Source organism: Dermacentor andersoni, chromosome 1 (assembly GCF_023375885.2).
Source record: "Dermacentor andersoni chromosome 1, qqDerAnde1_hic_scaffold, whole genome shotgun sequence".
Lineage (NCBI taxonomy): Eukaryota > Metazoa > Arthropoda > Arachnida > Ixodida > Ixodidae > Dermacentor > Dermacentor andersoni.
Window position 1 is genome coordinate 353501466 of NC_092814.1, and position 15271 is coordinate 353516736.

A 15271-nucleotide genomic window follows, 5' to 3' on the forward strand; every position below is an offset into this window, starting at 1 on the left:
AGCTCTGTCTTCGTATCCAATGAACTGTGGTGCTGAACAATGTCTTCATGTCATGTAAAACATGCCTGTGCACATCTGGTACAAAGGATTTTTGGAGAAGGCAGGAAGTCATTGTTTCACTGGCATTCTGTGTTATGTAAGCATAGGGGAAAAAGAGAATGTGCATTGCTTTAAGTCTGTAGCATTCCTACTCAGTAGCTGCTTGGCACAGCTGTTATATATGGCCAAATAGGTAATTCCTTGATGTTCACATGGGCCCTGCGAGCTCAAATCCCAGAGAAACAAGTTATAGGTATCTATGGCTTTTGTTGCTGTCATTTTGCTAGATGCTGCAACTCTAACATAGCTGTGTATGCACATGTTTGCATAGACATGCGAGGTTATCTTAAGCTTTGTTGTAGCTTGCATAGACATGCAAACTTATCTTGAGCTTTGTCATAGCCGAGGTGCAACTTCGGCATGCGTTGCAGTGTTGGTTCAAGGCATGCACATCACAGGCTGTAGGACCTGTAGTGGTGCAATTCATATATGATCATAGCTTGCTCACCACTGGTGTCACATGTTGTCACATCTAAAGCCATAGGAGAGCAATGGGGCACTGCTAAGTTGTGCCATTGCGGTATGCGTAGGTGGCTGGCAAGAGTTGGCTGGGGGGCATTTTTGGGAAGCTGCTTCCCAAGGGCCCCAATCAAATGATCCTGCCCGATGATAAGGACCCTGATGTACGTGCCTGTTCTGTACTCGGAATGCTCTCTCTCGCTCTCTCCCCTTTTTGCTTTATGCATGGCATGGCTTCGGTTGTGGCTTCATCTCTTGCACATTGTCCTTTGTTCTCCTCAAAGTTGATTTGTAGGACATTGTATAGTTGTGCAACAATATTTTTGGAGATACACTGGTTCTTGTGACTTTGTCAGGCTCAGACCTTGCACGAAGATCTCTTGCAACTTATTTATGCCATGTCTGAATGTTGCTTGGGCTGTATTTTGCTGTATCCTTGGCTCGTGCTTTAACTTTAGGAAGACTATTGACAATGCTAAAGTGGAGTAAAACACTGTAAAGGCTCAATGTAGCGTTGGTTATATGATGCTTAATGAAGCATATTGTGTGACTCTTCGTTTCATTGGCAATTTTTTAGTTTTTTGAGCACAATATGTTGATTGCAGCTGAAGTACTTGCATGGAACATGCGAGTGTTGCAGCTACATGTGCCATTAAGCAACTGAAACTGTTGAACGCCCTCTGTCCTAAGCCTGAGCCAGCCATATATTTTCAACAATATTCATTTGAGTTCATAATATGCATCAATCTGAAGATACTGTTAAACAGGTAAATGCATGCATCATGGCTTCAGAGAAACCTACAGCTGAGCCTTGCATGCCAGGACAGAGAAACCTCTAATGCGGCAGTTTGCCTTCTAAACATTCCCTTTCACATGCTCATCTTAGATTTCAAGCTTTCAGGGAGGAACTGTCATTTCTACACAACTTAAGACTTTCAGCAGGAACTTATCATGATGAAATAATGTGCTGCAGTGATAAACAAAAATGTGGTCACTTTAGGAAAAGTACAATTACCCAAGTGCAATATGTGACAGAGTTTGCACAGGCAAAGTAGTTACTTGCATTCTCACATCACAGTGCACTGCCCATTTCCTTCTGCCAAGCTGTGTTGCCTTCTCTGAGTGTTATTCATTCCAATTACTCATCCAAGTTTAGTACCAACTATTGTAAAATCCATGCATTTTCACTGCTTGAGCCAAAAATGCCATGGAAGCAGACAAATATGTGCATATTGCTCACATATTTGATTGCTAAATTGTTCTACTAATGGGCATTGACCAAGACTGAGCGTGAATCATCTATGAGTACGCTGACGAAAGTGGTGGCAGCCACTTGCAATAGTGTAATTAGGTGATCATGCCACAAGGAACAAGGTCAATGAAAACACACACCTTCACCTGCTTAAACGTTAAAATGTCGGTAGCCTGTGTTCACTTAGTTTCATGATCGCTGGATCACATGGCTTTATTATGCGTCCATTGAGTGGTGGCAACTACAGTTGGCAAGCAAGCTGCCTACTTTGATGTTCTCTCTATCTCTCTCTCTGTCATGGGTTCTTCCATTGTCTCCTGCTCTTTTATGAGATAGCCCGGCTAGAGTGTTTGTGTTTGTAAAGGCTGTTTGATGTTGGCTATGACACTTATTGTTGTGGAGAGGTGACAGTGCAAAGGCAGAAATACTGCAGGAAGAACGAATGAAAAGGACCAAACTGCTTATTGGGTAAACTTGTGCCCAAAAAGCTAAACAATGCTTAAGTGACGATTGTAGTGAGCACATTTAGTGGTTGTCAAGTTTTATGACACTGCTCGAACCTGTCTGCTTGTTTATACATGTCATCATATTTTCCAGAGAAGTTTGTAGTGTTCGTGTCAGTTTTAACATCGTACTACAGTATTTGCGATGTGCAAGCAATTTGATAATGAAGGGCCTATCTCGCTAGTGAGGTGACAACATTCCCAAAGGTTCCAGTACAGCAGGGCCACGATTTTGTAGTGATGCCTTCCATTGGATTCTATGCCACTCTGGCGCATTGTAGCCGTAGTCGCCTTTGCGCTATAAAACCCTACATACCAACCTACCAACTCTTATAAACTATTCACGGCTGGCTGATCCTATTGATAACGTGGGTAGAGCGTAGCTCTGACCACTGACGAAGTGCAAAAAAGAATAGAATTGGAAAAGGTATCGCTGCAAATGAGTCTTGTGTGTAACAGTGTCAATCCAGTGAAAGCAATCAACCAGTCGAAAGTATAACAATGTATGCATGACAGCATAACTGTCGATAGGGAAAGCAGTCGCATTGGATACACTGTCATGCTCTGCTTTAATTAAATTATTAAAACTAACTTGAATTGATTAGTTATCCAAAATGTTCTGTGCAACTTGTTAGGCGTGTAGAATTATCCCATTAGTATTATTCTGAATGTTCAGCTTAATAAATTTGAATTGTCAAGCTTTCACTACATTTACTTGTCAAACTTGAGAAAGTCCAGTGCTACGTTATGTGGTTTAGTTGCATTATATTCACACAAATACCACAATTCCTGATGGATACATGATATTCATGCAAGTGCTATAATTACAAATTTATCTAGTAGGTGCAGTCATGTAGCAGGGTGCAGATATAGGTGGATGTTCTTTTATGCATTTCTGACTGGGTATGCAGGAGCTGATGGTGTTCTTTGAGAGAGCATGGGCAGTACCATCTTAGTTGACAACAGTGGTCAAACAAACGATCCCTCTGAAGACAACGTTTCTACAAGGGGACTTGTCTTCCTCAGGGCAAAGACAAGCTCCTTGTCGAAGAAATGTTGGCTCCAGATGCATCTCTTGTTCGACCACTGTTGACCATTTCAAGTTTCAGTCTTCCGCGAACCTCATTGTAATTGACAGAAGCACCTGACTTTACCAAAATATCTTGTCACCACAGTTATTTGTCCAGCTACTTGGCTTAAGTCTATGAATATACAACTTACCTGCGTTGCATAAGTTCTTATGAATTAGCTGTAGCAAATTAGTGGTTTCGAACTTTGCACTTGCTTTCACCCCACATTTCACTGACCATTGCAGGTGGGCTAGTAACAATGCATTATGTCTTGCCACTTCTGTCGGAAACGCCTGTTGCAGTGGCCTAGCGACTATGGCATTGTGCTTCTAAGCACGAGGTTGTGGGCTCAATTCTCGTCCACAGCAGCCGCATTTCTATGAGGGCAAAATGCAAAAACGCCCATGTACTTAAATTTAGATGCACGGGAAAGAACCCCAGGTGGTCAAAATTAAACTGGAGTCCCCCACTATGGTGTCCTTCATAATCACATTGTGGTTTTGGCATGTAAAACTCTCAAGTTTAATTACTTTAACTTCTGTCATAAGGTTATACTATGGTGGATTGGTGCCTTTTCACAAGTGTGCATGTACCTTTGCTCTAGGCAGTGCTCAACAGCATGCTGCCTTCATGCTCCTTTTGGCATTACATAGATTTGTCTGCTCTTGCCTTTCACACTGTCTTTGACTGTTCAGTCCTTCTGCTTTGCCTGCTTGACTGCACGCCTTTTGGTGGGGTGGTGGTTGGTGCCTGGTAGCACCTTTGTGCTCTTACAGTGCTCACCACTGTCTCGCTGTCTTACATGTACAGATTGTATGGGATGAGCAGAAGAATTGCTGGGTTGACAAGAACGCTGCGCCTGGTGAAGCGGAGAGTCGGATGGCAGCTCCACCGTCGGACACAAGCTTTGGAGGTGAGCCGTAGTGCTGCTTTTTCATTTTCATTGCTGCTCCGAGTTGCCTCAGTTGAACAGCAAGCATAGCTGCCCATTCAGCAACGAAGTGCTGTATGCTCACAATATTCTGTGACAACCAAAGGAATGCAGTCACAAATACACTGCTGTCAAACTCATAGAAAACGCTTATCGATGAACCGACCAAATCTTCATTTGCTAATTTCCATAGCATCGAGGTGGAGGCAAACTTTTTTGAATATTAGCGGCCCTCACGAACGATGTTTTGTAGCGCAGAAGTGCAGTGGGCAGATGGAGTACAGACTTGTGGGTGGAGCTTGTGCTGAATTCTTAGGTTGTCACTTAGTACAGCCGCTTTTACGGATGCCATTCATGGCGTGTGTCACATGCGACTTGGCTGAAGCAGTAGAAGCAAAGAAATAACCTAACCTGGGGAGGGGGGGCACGTTTCCCAACTATTTTTCTTCTTTTTCCCGAATGGTGTCAAGTGCTCATTACGACAATGAAGCCTGGTGTCGCATTATATCATGCACACGAGGGTCATTGAAAGTGGTTTTCCTTACTATTGGTCCCGATACATTGTCCAGAGAATGCATGTCTAATCTGCACATATTTTGCATCCCACTCAGCTGGAAAAGTACCTACTGGGTAATGGTTAAGAATTAGTGCCATAAGAAGGGCACATGGCAGTTGAGGGTTAACAGATGTATAGACTAGCCACCTATATTGGTTAGTGCAAAAGCTTTTTGAGATCACATTTAGCTTCAGTGTTCCTTGCTGCGAAAAGTAGACACTTTGTAGACTTCAGATGTCCAGAAAGGTTCAGTCAATTGAAGTACTACGTGTTTAATATTGTGAGCTCCTCAGAGTGGCTCCGTATTCACAGACTGCATTTATATGCAGGGAAACACAATCCTGTAGGTATTACCTTAATTGCACGCTCCCTCCCCCTCCCTTGTTTTTCTTTCTCCCAGTTGCAATTATCAAAGACATCAGTTATCAGACTTTGAAGCAGATGTAGATATTTTAGCCAAAAAAAATATTGTTTCATTGTTTCAGCTAAATTTGGGTTCAAATGTCACAAAGGCACCTTTGTGAGCCAAGTAAAAGGAATACTTGATACCATTTTTTGGCTCTGTTTGAGCGTCCCTGGCCCTTGCGCCATAAAACCGGGCCCGGGCTGGGCTCCCACTTCATGAAGCTCGAGCCCAGTCCGGGCCCGGCCCGGGCACGCTGGAGGAAATTTGTTGATGGTCATGATCATTATTGTTGCCTTGCCCTTTGTAGCGGACAACCCATGTGGAAAATTCGGTGTGCACGTGCATTTAAATGTTCCTTTACCCGCGGTGGTAGCTGAGCAGTTAAGCTGTCGCACTTCTAAGCTCTAGGATGCGGGTTCAATTCCCGGCCAATGTGGCCACATTAAGGTGGAGGAGAAATGCAAGAACACCCATGTACTTAAATTTAGGTGCCATTAAAGAACTCCAGGTGGTCGAAATTAATCCAGTCTCCACTATGGCATGCCCCGTAATCATATTGTGGTTTCGGCGTGTAATACCCCAGAAATAAGTGAACTAGTGCTTACGCGGTACATGAAAAGCCATCACAATTAAAAGCATAGTGTCAATAAAAGATAAAAGCATTTTTTGTTTTGTTTACATAGTGTAGAGCTAGCATGAAAAAGCTGATAGAAGCAAACCCAGGGCATTCTCTTTAATGCTTTTGTCTACACTTTGGAAACATTAATGATTAGAAACATTTCTAAAAGGGGCTCTTCATTAATAATTTGTTGCACCAAGATAAAAAAAGCATAAGGTTATACAGGGTGTTTCACGTAACTTGAAACAAAGATTTTAATAAAGTGGTTAACCACAGCTGAGTAAAACCGACGTGGTTTGCCGTCATGTGGTACTCCTCAAAATATTTTTATGTTCCCCTTAATTAGTTATTTACTGAGATCAAGTATTCAAAATTTTTAATACTCTCTTTAGGGCCAAGTGCGTTTTGTAACATTGTAGAGGGGATTTAGAAACAACAGGTCCAATTTTTTGTAGCAGCGTACACGCTGTGTGGTGATCTTTTTCTGCATTTAAAGAAATCCAGTGAAATATGAACTAAAACCATGTGATTGCTCTCAAAAGTAATGCCTGTTTCTTCAAGTAGACCAGCTCATGAACTAGAATTGTGCTATCTGGCACAGGCAATTTAAAAATATTTTTGAAAGTGTTCGCTGAAACACCCGGTGCATGTACAAACAGCGAATTCACGAGCATACAGCATAAAATAAAGGAACAAGTACAGAGAGACACCCACTGCGTTAGTGCTAAAATACTATAAATAGGTAGTATTTAGAGTGGTAATAGTGCGATTGTAAAAGTGGTAACAGGGAAATGGTTTGAAGAGCGCTTTCTTGTATAATTTAATTTTCGTAACACAGAAACACTGTTCGTTATGTGGAATAGAAAAAAATTTGAACTTGTTTTTTTTTTTTCTAAGGTACACTACCAGCCAGCTCTTTGTACATGTTGCTTCAGCTTGGCACGAATACCTTGGATCATACAATGCATAATGTTCGCATGTGCTCGAAGGCCCAACTTAAGCCCTTCAATGAGTGTGCCCGAGTCCGGCCCGACCCACGGTCTCAAGCCTCCCTCCAAAAAAAAAAAAACGTTACGGACAGCCCATCCCAGGCTTTCGGGTCGGCTTGGGTCCGTGCAGTACTATACCCCATATGTTATCATGTGAGCCAAATAACTGCAGAGATGATTTCACTGCGTTAAACGCATCAGGTCACATAACCAGGCAAAAAAGCGTGGTTAGCTGTCAGAAAAAAAGTTGCTGGATTATGTGCTGCCAAGAGGCAAAAGTACAGGCGCCGAAAAAGTGGTATACTCCACGCAGCGGGAGCCGGAGCAACGGCAAACTGCATCGCAACGCCATCTACAGGCAGCATCTGGGATCGAGACAGCCAATGGGTGCCCTCTATTATCTGCAGACATGTCGCTTGACTCGTGTCAATGTAGATGCCGTCGCGATGCAGTGTGCCGCTGCTCCGGCTCCCGCTGCGTGGAGTATACCACTTTTGTCGGCGCCTGTACATTGATGTGAAGGGGACTCAATTAGTCTCTTTTTTTGTATCTGGTCTAGGCAAGCCAAGTCCACTGAGTAGCAAGCCAGGAGAGAACCGCTTTCAACTGAGCAAGCAGCGCTGTGAGTAAATGTAGTAAACATAGTAAATGTGTTGTGGTAAATGTGTCATGTGGAACTAATTTCGAGGGAGTTCCGTTTATTTTATGGAAAACCTCAGTGGTGTTGCTGCTAGGCAGTGTTGTACAATTTTTTGGATGTACGCTACTTGTTGGCAAACTGTTCCACAACGTTTATTTATTTATTTATGTTGTGCAATGACTTTGTTCTCATAGAAGTCTCCTTATTCTTCACAGTCCTCATTTAGTCTTTTTGTAAATGTCAAGACTAGAAATTGTCTCTTCTGGAATCTGCCTGGCTTCATCTCCTACTTACATGAAGAAGGATTTGTGTGTGTGCTTTTCAAAACATAAGGGCGTCGATGAGGATTGACTGTCGGGCTAGTTGGTTCACGATTATGTAATCAGCGCCATGTCATTGTGCTTCTTCTTGTGTAATCCCATCTGTTACACTGTTTTGATCTAATAAGGGTGTCAGCCATCTTGAATTCAACACTTCAAATGTGGATGTTATTCAGCTAGACTGAGCTTGTGTGCAGTTCATTTTCAGTGTCGTTACACTATCATGTCTTTTTCCAGGGAGGAGCAGCAATACATTCTTGCTTTACAAAGTTTCAGAACTCTTTTTTTTGAAAACACATTTATCCATGTTTCTTTTGTAATGATGACCCACATACTACAATGGATTAGTGAGAATCTGGCAAACATACTTTTGAAGTACAACTATGTAAATTAGTGGGTGTGTTTAGTTGAAAGGTAGAAATAACAAGGAGAAGGGAAATTGAACTGGACTAAAAGACAACTTCCCACAAGTTGGAACCGAGCTACATATTGCGCATATACTTATAAAAGGCTTTACCATTATCTCTTCCCTTTGCCGCTAGAAGTGTGCTCTTTTTCGGTGCTTTAATGCTATAATGCTTTATTTTAAGAAGTAGCCGTTGCAACTCGCACCGTGATACATAAAATTATAGCCTGACCACTGGTGTTTTGAATAGACTTAAGCAGTAATAATTGCCCAGATAGTTATTTAAAATTGTTATGTGAAACTGTACTGTAATGTGGAGTGTTGCCTAATAATATTGTACAGTAATGAATAAGAGCACTTGCACAAGAAGTGTTCAACACGTAAACAATTAGACTGTTATTCAAGCTTTGGTCTGAAATTGACTGCATCCTCTTGTGTAAGTGAAAATTCCACACGACGGGAAAGATTGTTTGTGATAATGTGTAGTAGCAGTAATAATTGCTCAGACAGGTTTTGAAAATTATGTGAAACTATACTGTAATGTGGAGTGTTGCACAATATTGTACAATAATGAATAAAAGCGCTAGCACAGGCGGTGTTCAATGTGTTAATGATTAGACTGCTAGTCAAGCTTTGGTTGTAGGTCGGTCTGAAGTTGACTGCATGCGCTTGTGGGAGTGAAAACCCCACAAGACGGAAAGGATTGTTTGTAATAATTTCTATATGCTGTCAAAATGTTTTTGGATAAAAGCAACCCACGATGGAAAAAATAAACTAGCACTTGATACTAGTTAAACACAATTATCAAAATAACATGCAGTTGTGAGCACCTACCATTGTTTGAGACATTTATAAAGCCTATAAGTCGGATCACAAAATTAGACAACCCAGCAGAAGCTTCCGTGTCTTCATTGCTGCTGTTATTTAAAGACTGTGTTACTCGGTCGACCAAACCACAAATTTTGCACTGTTTTATTGAGGAAGTGCCAGGAGCACTAGGACGTTTCAATGATAGCTTGAGTCAAATTTTCATTTTTCCACACTCCCCAGTCTGTCAAAAATTGTCAAACTTAACCTGTAGTTTTAGTTCAATCATTATTTCAGACGTTGCATGCTGTTGCTAGTAGAAGAATTTTAACGAAAATGTTTTAACAACCATGCAGAAAAACTGTGGATCAAATTAAGCAATTTCTTCAGGCCCGGTAAGGAAAGAGTTAAACTGCCATGGCAACCATCCTCCTGTTCACTTTCGAGGGTATTTGTGTATTTATACAAGATTAGCCCTGGGCGTGTTCGAGCCCCTTGGCTTACCTTATTTTTCTCACTCATTGCATAGCGAGGGCCTTAGCTTTGGTAGCTGTGATACCATGAGGTAGCAATTAAAAGTTTATTGGCCATTTGCCTGCTTCTAAGTTTACATGTACTATGTGATGCCTATGATTAGAAAGATGTTCCACATCCACTGCCATGGCCCCGAGTAGCACTAGCCAACACTTCCAGGTTCTAACAGGATCTAACACTCCAAAGGGTTGCTTTTTTGTTTTCCTTTGGGAAACCCAGGGGCCTTCATGGTAGATAGATGAAACCACAAATCCCAAACACAGATGATAAATGTGCCATTCGACGTTCTTATGCTGCACGTATCACAGATGACTAGAGAAAAAAAAAAAAAGAACAGTTGTCTTTTCATGTTTGAATTCTGCCTCATCTGCTTTTGGGGCCAGCTACCTGTCCAGGAGTCTGGATTCAGGAAGGCCACAGCTGGGCTAGCACATGTGTGTGACTGCTCTCTGGCTAGGCTGTTGTATGGTGGTGGAATGGTTGAGTATTTCCCCGGTCTGTTCGCTCCATCGTCTGTGTAAATGTGTGCTGGAGCCACACAGTCTGTGTACTTTTCACATGACCTCTTCATCTGTAAACTTGTCATGTGGATTTGCTTTAGATATCCGTTTAGCTGTAACCACGAGCTGCAAGCTCTAAGTAGGCAATGAAACGCAATCCACACACAGTGTCTGGAAAGAGAAGAAACAGAAGCAGCAGGTATTCTTAAAGTGGAAAGGGAGCCTCAGTAAAAGCAGCTGCAGCAGCATTTCCTTTGAATATTGAGAAGGGTGTGTAAATCGCAAGTGGCAGTGCGCCTCTGTATTTTATTCAAGAGAGAGAGACAGAGGAAAGGGGAAAGGTAGGGAGGTTAACCAGAGGGAAGATCCGGTTTGCTACCATACGCTGGGGAAAGAGAGGAGGGGGAGGTAAAGTGATAACAAAGTAGAGATAAAGAAAGGAGCACAGGCATACAATCACAGTTGGTCACTGTCGCCGCACGCTGTCACCGCACAGCGCAGTAACACTTGCAGCACTATAAACATCTGTTCATGCTACAGCCGCTTGTCCAATTCTGTTGCCCTTAAAAACTGCAACAGTGCCCTCGTCGCCCTCTGCTGCGATGGCTTGTGATGACGGCATTTTAAAATAAGTTCCTCTGTTAGAGGTCTTCGGTCAAAGTGCCCTATCGCGTTTGCGAGCGATCGTCTCAGTAAATTATAGCGAGGACAGTCACAGAGAAGGTGTTGAAGAGTCTCCTCGTTACCACAGTTCTCACACGAGGCGTCGTTGGCCCATCCGATTCGGAAAGCAAAAGACTTGGTGAACGCCACCCCTAGCCATATTCGACAAAACAAGGTAGCTCCGCGACGGCAGAGTCTAGCTGAAATGCAAAGGCGTAGAGAAAAGTCTAGGTTGTGCAGCCGGTTGTTTTCAAAACTTCCTGCATTCCACAAGGAGAATGTGATATCACGGCTGAGCATTCGCGGCATCTGTCCTTGATAATGGTATCGGCTCCTCTTCGTCGCCTTGAAGAGCCGACCGAGCAGCGTTATCGGCGTGTTTGTTTCCTATGACGCCGCAGTGACTTGGAAGCCACTGAAATGACACGTGGTATCCTTTCTCAGTCAAGGTATGGATTAGTTCTCTAATCTCAAATACCAGTTTTTCGTGTGGTCCGCACCGCAGGGCTGATAGGAAGGACTGCAGTGGTGTCTTCGAATCACTGAATATTGACCATCTTCGAGGTTGTTCTAGGCTGACGAGACGAAGTGCAGCACGAAGAGCTGCAAGTTCCGGAGCCATCGCTGTCGTTGGGTGACACGTCTTGAAACTGATGGTGGGGGCTTTCGCTGGGAAAACCACGGCTCCAGAGGAACACTGGAGAGTTTTAGATCCATCAGTATAAATATGTACGTGGTCGGCGTACCTCTCGTGCAAAAGGAGCAGAGCTAGTTGTTGTTAGAGTACCAGTGTAGTACAGGTTAATAATTGAGTGGACTTAGCTCAGTATAAGTTAGCCTGATGTAGTCAAGAGTTTTGCATATGCTAGTAATTGCATCTATGTGTTGATTTGATGAAACGTTTGAACATAAATTAATTCCCCAAGTATTTTATTGTGTGCACATTTGCAATAATAATGCCATTCATAGAGTAATGGGAAGACTTGTGGTTAGTAGCCGTAGTGAAAGGTATAGCCTAAGTTTTTCAAACAATATTTTCATTTGCCACTGTTTACACCAGTCAGCAATTTTGTTGAGGTCAGTTCGCAAAGTGTTAGTGTCGGAAGGGCTAATTCAATTATGCAATCACCTGCAGATAGTCTAACTGTAGATGTGATATTACTGCTGATGTCGTAGATATATAGTAGGAATAAAATCGGTCCCAATACAGTCTACGCTCGTTACAATGGACCCACGAACAACGGACTTTTGGATATAACGGACCATATTTCAGCCTTAGTTTGTTCTACCTTTTTTATCAATGCAACGGAATTCGCTTTTAACCGACCTCGCTACAATGAACTATCGGCTACAGTGGACGAAATTAGCGGCAGTTTATTCAAAATCGAGCATATAAAATGTAATTTTGCCGTGTCAACACGGGCTGACAACTGACTTGCGAGGGTCAGCCAACGATGCGGCTCAGTATCGCGCGCGTGAGGGAGGAAGGCGCCCCCGGAAACACGCCATCTTCTTTTGCGCGCGCGGCACGAGGGGGGGGAGGCGAAAAGAGGGGGTTCTACTCCGGCGACTGCTGCTTACGGCACGGGCCTAATCTACGAAGCGATCTGTGATGTGGACAAAGTGCACCCAGTGCCGGTAGCCTCATATGCTCATGTGCTTTCTACGTTTAGTTTGCGTTGAAGCGAGAGACAGCACGAAGGTCAATTCGCTCGCTGCCGCTGCTGCGCTTATCTTCCTTAATTTTCTATCGCACTCGATGCTTCACCTTTCGGGCGAAAGTATGACTTTTTTTCTTCTTTTTTTTGCTTTGGACATTCGTCACTCACTCTTTGCAATAAAGTTGTTAGACATCGCGACAAAAGCTTCGGAAGTGAGGCGTTTCGGGTATTATGGACTTCGGATAAAATTGACTTTTTTTTTCTTTCTCTTTTTCTTTTTTTTTCTTCTCTTTATTATCAAGGTCCGTTGTAATGAGAGTCGACTGTACAGAGTCCTGCAGCGCCCTGGATATTACTAGGGATAGCGAAGAAGAAAATTAATTAGCAGTTACAAATTGGTGCTGGTTAGTTAAGGAGTTGGCAGTCCAGTTCATAGTCCTACTACTATATATATTAAAACAGCGAAGTTTCATTAATAATTGGTTATAAGCTACCTTATCAAAAGCCTTTGCAACATCAATAAATATGATGTCTATTTGTGACGAAGCATTAATAGCTTGTTATATGTCTGTGACTAGCTCAAATAACTGCGTCTCTCATGAGCAACCCCGTTGGAACCTGTCTAGGTTAATGAAGATAATGTAGGGCTCTGTTAGGTATTTCATAATTGCTGGCGAAGTAATGTGTTCTTATAGTTCACATGGCATACTGGTCAGCGAAATGGGTCTGTAGTTAGAGACAGATGATGGGTCACCAGACATAAATATTGAAATTATTTGAGCTATTTTCAATCTGTCGGGAACACATCCTGAATCAATAGACTGTCGAAAAAGACAAGTGTAAATCAGGGATATCACTGGTTTAGTTGTTTTTAGTACAGTTTAACTCACTTATAACGATACTGGTTTTAACAATATATCCGTAGTAACAATGAGAAGGTACTGCACCATCAACTTTTGTATGTTTTATATTATGAAATAACCCACCTACTACAATGCCCCCATGCTGCATTATCGGTTATAACCATGAAGCCTGGCTGCTGGGTGTCCATGCCGAAAGGTAGTGGAATGCAAAATCCTTGGGAAAAAAAAAAAAGAGAAATCTGAGCTGCTGCACCCGCCGCCCCAATAGCCGCTGCGCGCTCATACAGTAGAACCTGTTTTCCTGCCTTCTCCTCATTGCCAGCCTCGCACACCTCTCTCCCTTCACCCCTAAATATAAACATAGAAAAGTGTAAAAATTGAATGTATTCCTTTTCACTACTTCGTTCACTTTTTATTTACTTGTAGATTGCATAATTTTACACCGCTGTATTAATGAATCATTTTGTACCAATCTTCTCTTGTTAACCGAGGGTCCTGTTGCAGTCGTTTGACTTTGGGACCCTCACCTGTCTACTGCTTACAACCAACTATGTATCTTGAATGAACAATAAACTGAAACTAAAACCCTTCTTCCCTTCTAAACACAAATGGGCTGCGCCCATAACTCTATGCCCCTCCACCCTCCAAAACACGAATGGACCGCGCCAATATTGGTGCTAACAGTGCTGCTCTCAGATTGCTTGCTGGCCCCTTATTCTACGCAGTTCTGCCAACGAATTAAGTCGCTCGTGCTCATCTTAGTTGATTGTGTCGAAGTCATTCCTGGCCATGTGGTTTCTCTGCCATTTTTTACTTGCCGCTGAAACGGAAGATGGCTGGTCCGAGTGCTGATCATCGGCAATGCACGACAGTTATCTGCTCACAGAGAAGTTTGACACAGAAGACTGCTCGGTATACAACAGGCGCAAATTCATTCGACAAGGTGCTTGTAAGGAGGTGGAAGAGGCCCTCTACGAGTGGTTTCTCAATGCCTATGCCATGAACTTGCCCATTACCGGGCCAGTTTTGGTCACAAAAGCGAAGTAGTTTGCCCTACTCATCAACAATGTGGACCTCCAGCCATTTGGCAGCTGGGTACAGCACTTCAAGGAGAGCCACAGCATTGGTTACAAAGCCATCATCGTCAAGTCGAAGGCGAAACACTAGTGGGTGGAGGATACACTGCCCCACGCCCTTGACAACTACATTGATGCCAGCGTATACTGGGTGTTTCAGAGAGCAATTTCAAAATTTTTTTTTTTAAGTTGCCTGGGGCAGATAGCACTTTTTTAGTCCATGAGCTGGTCTACTCAAAGAAGCAGACATTATTTGCACAAAAGATTTTAATGCATAATCGAATAATTAACAAAAGTTCACTAATTATGGCCGATATTGCAATTTATAAATTCTAGCAAGTCAGTTTGCAAGGCGGATCCACTTCGAATGAATTCTCAGGATGACAACAGTTTTGGGGTATTAATTCCCAAACTTTGTGGAGAAATGCGTTAGTGTTCCAGTTACTCTTGTGCTTCAATGCATAAAATGATGTTTTGTTAAGAAAGTAAGTGAAATGACAGTGCACTTTTACTGCAGGTTTGATGGTGCATATCTCATAAATGGTGTCATCCACACAATTCTTATGGATATGCAAGAATTGTGCGGATATGCCTTGTAGTCTCGGGCAAAAAAAAAAAAAGAAAGAGAGAGCTTCACTTGTGGTGTATGGTTCGCATGGCAGGAGCACAATGAAATCTGTGAGCACATGCATATATCTGATATGGTACGCATGTGATATCAAATTTTTCATTGAAAGTCTCAAGTAGTACACAAGGCATGGTAAAGTGTGAGTAGCAAGCTTTACCTTGATACATGTCATGAAGAAAGGTTGGAAAGAGGTAAAGGATTTTAGGAACCAAGAGTAAGACAGCACTAGGGTGGGAGTGGGCTGCTGGCTGCTGCTGGATAAGCCCCCTGAATAAAACCAAAGGTTGCG

The 15271-nt window shown here is 42.7% G+C and overlaps 1 protein-coding gene across 4 annotated transcripts in view; it reads left to right on the top strand.

The window, feature by feature from the left end:
• LOC126516508 (uncharacterized) overlaps positions 1–15271 on the top strand; it is a 222000-nt gene that overhangs the window by 198090 nt on the left and 8639 nt on the right. For 3 of the 4 annotated variants that reach the window (XM_055063962.2, XM_055063963.2, XM_055063966.1), the window contains exons 32-34: positions 630–722; positions 4194–4296; positions 7444–7506. In XM_055063962.2, the coding sequence (XP_054919937.1) occupies positions 630–722; positions 4194–4296; positions 7444–7506 (259 nt within the window). The remainder of the gene's footprint in view (positions 1–629; positions 723–4193; positions 4297–7443; positions 7507–15271) is intronic. The other variant, XM_055063965.2, reaches the window with a different exon arrangement.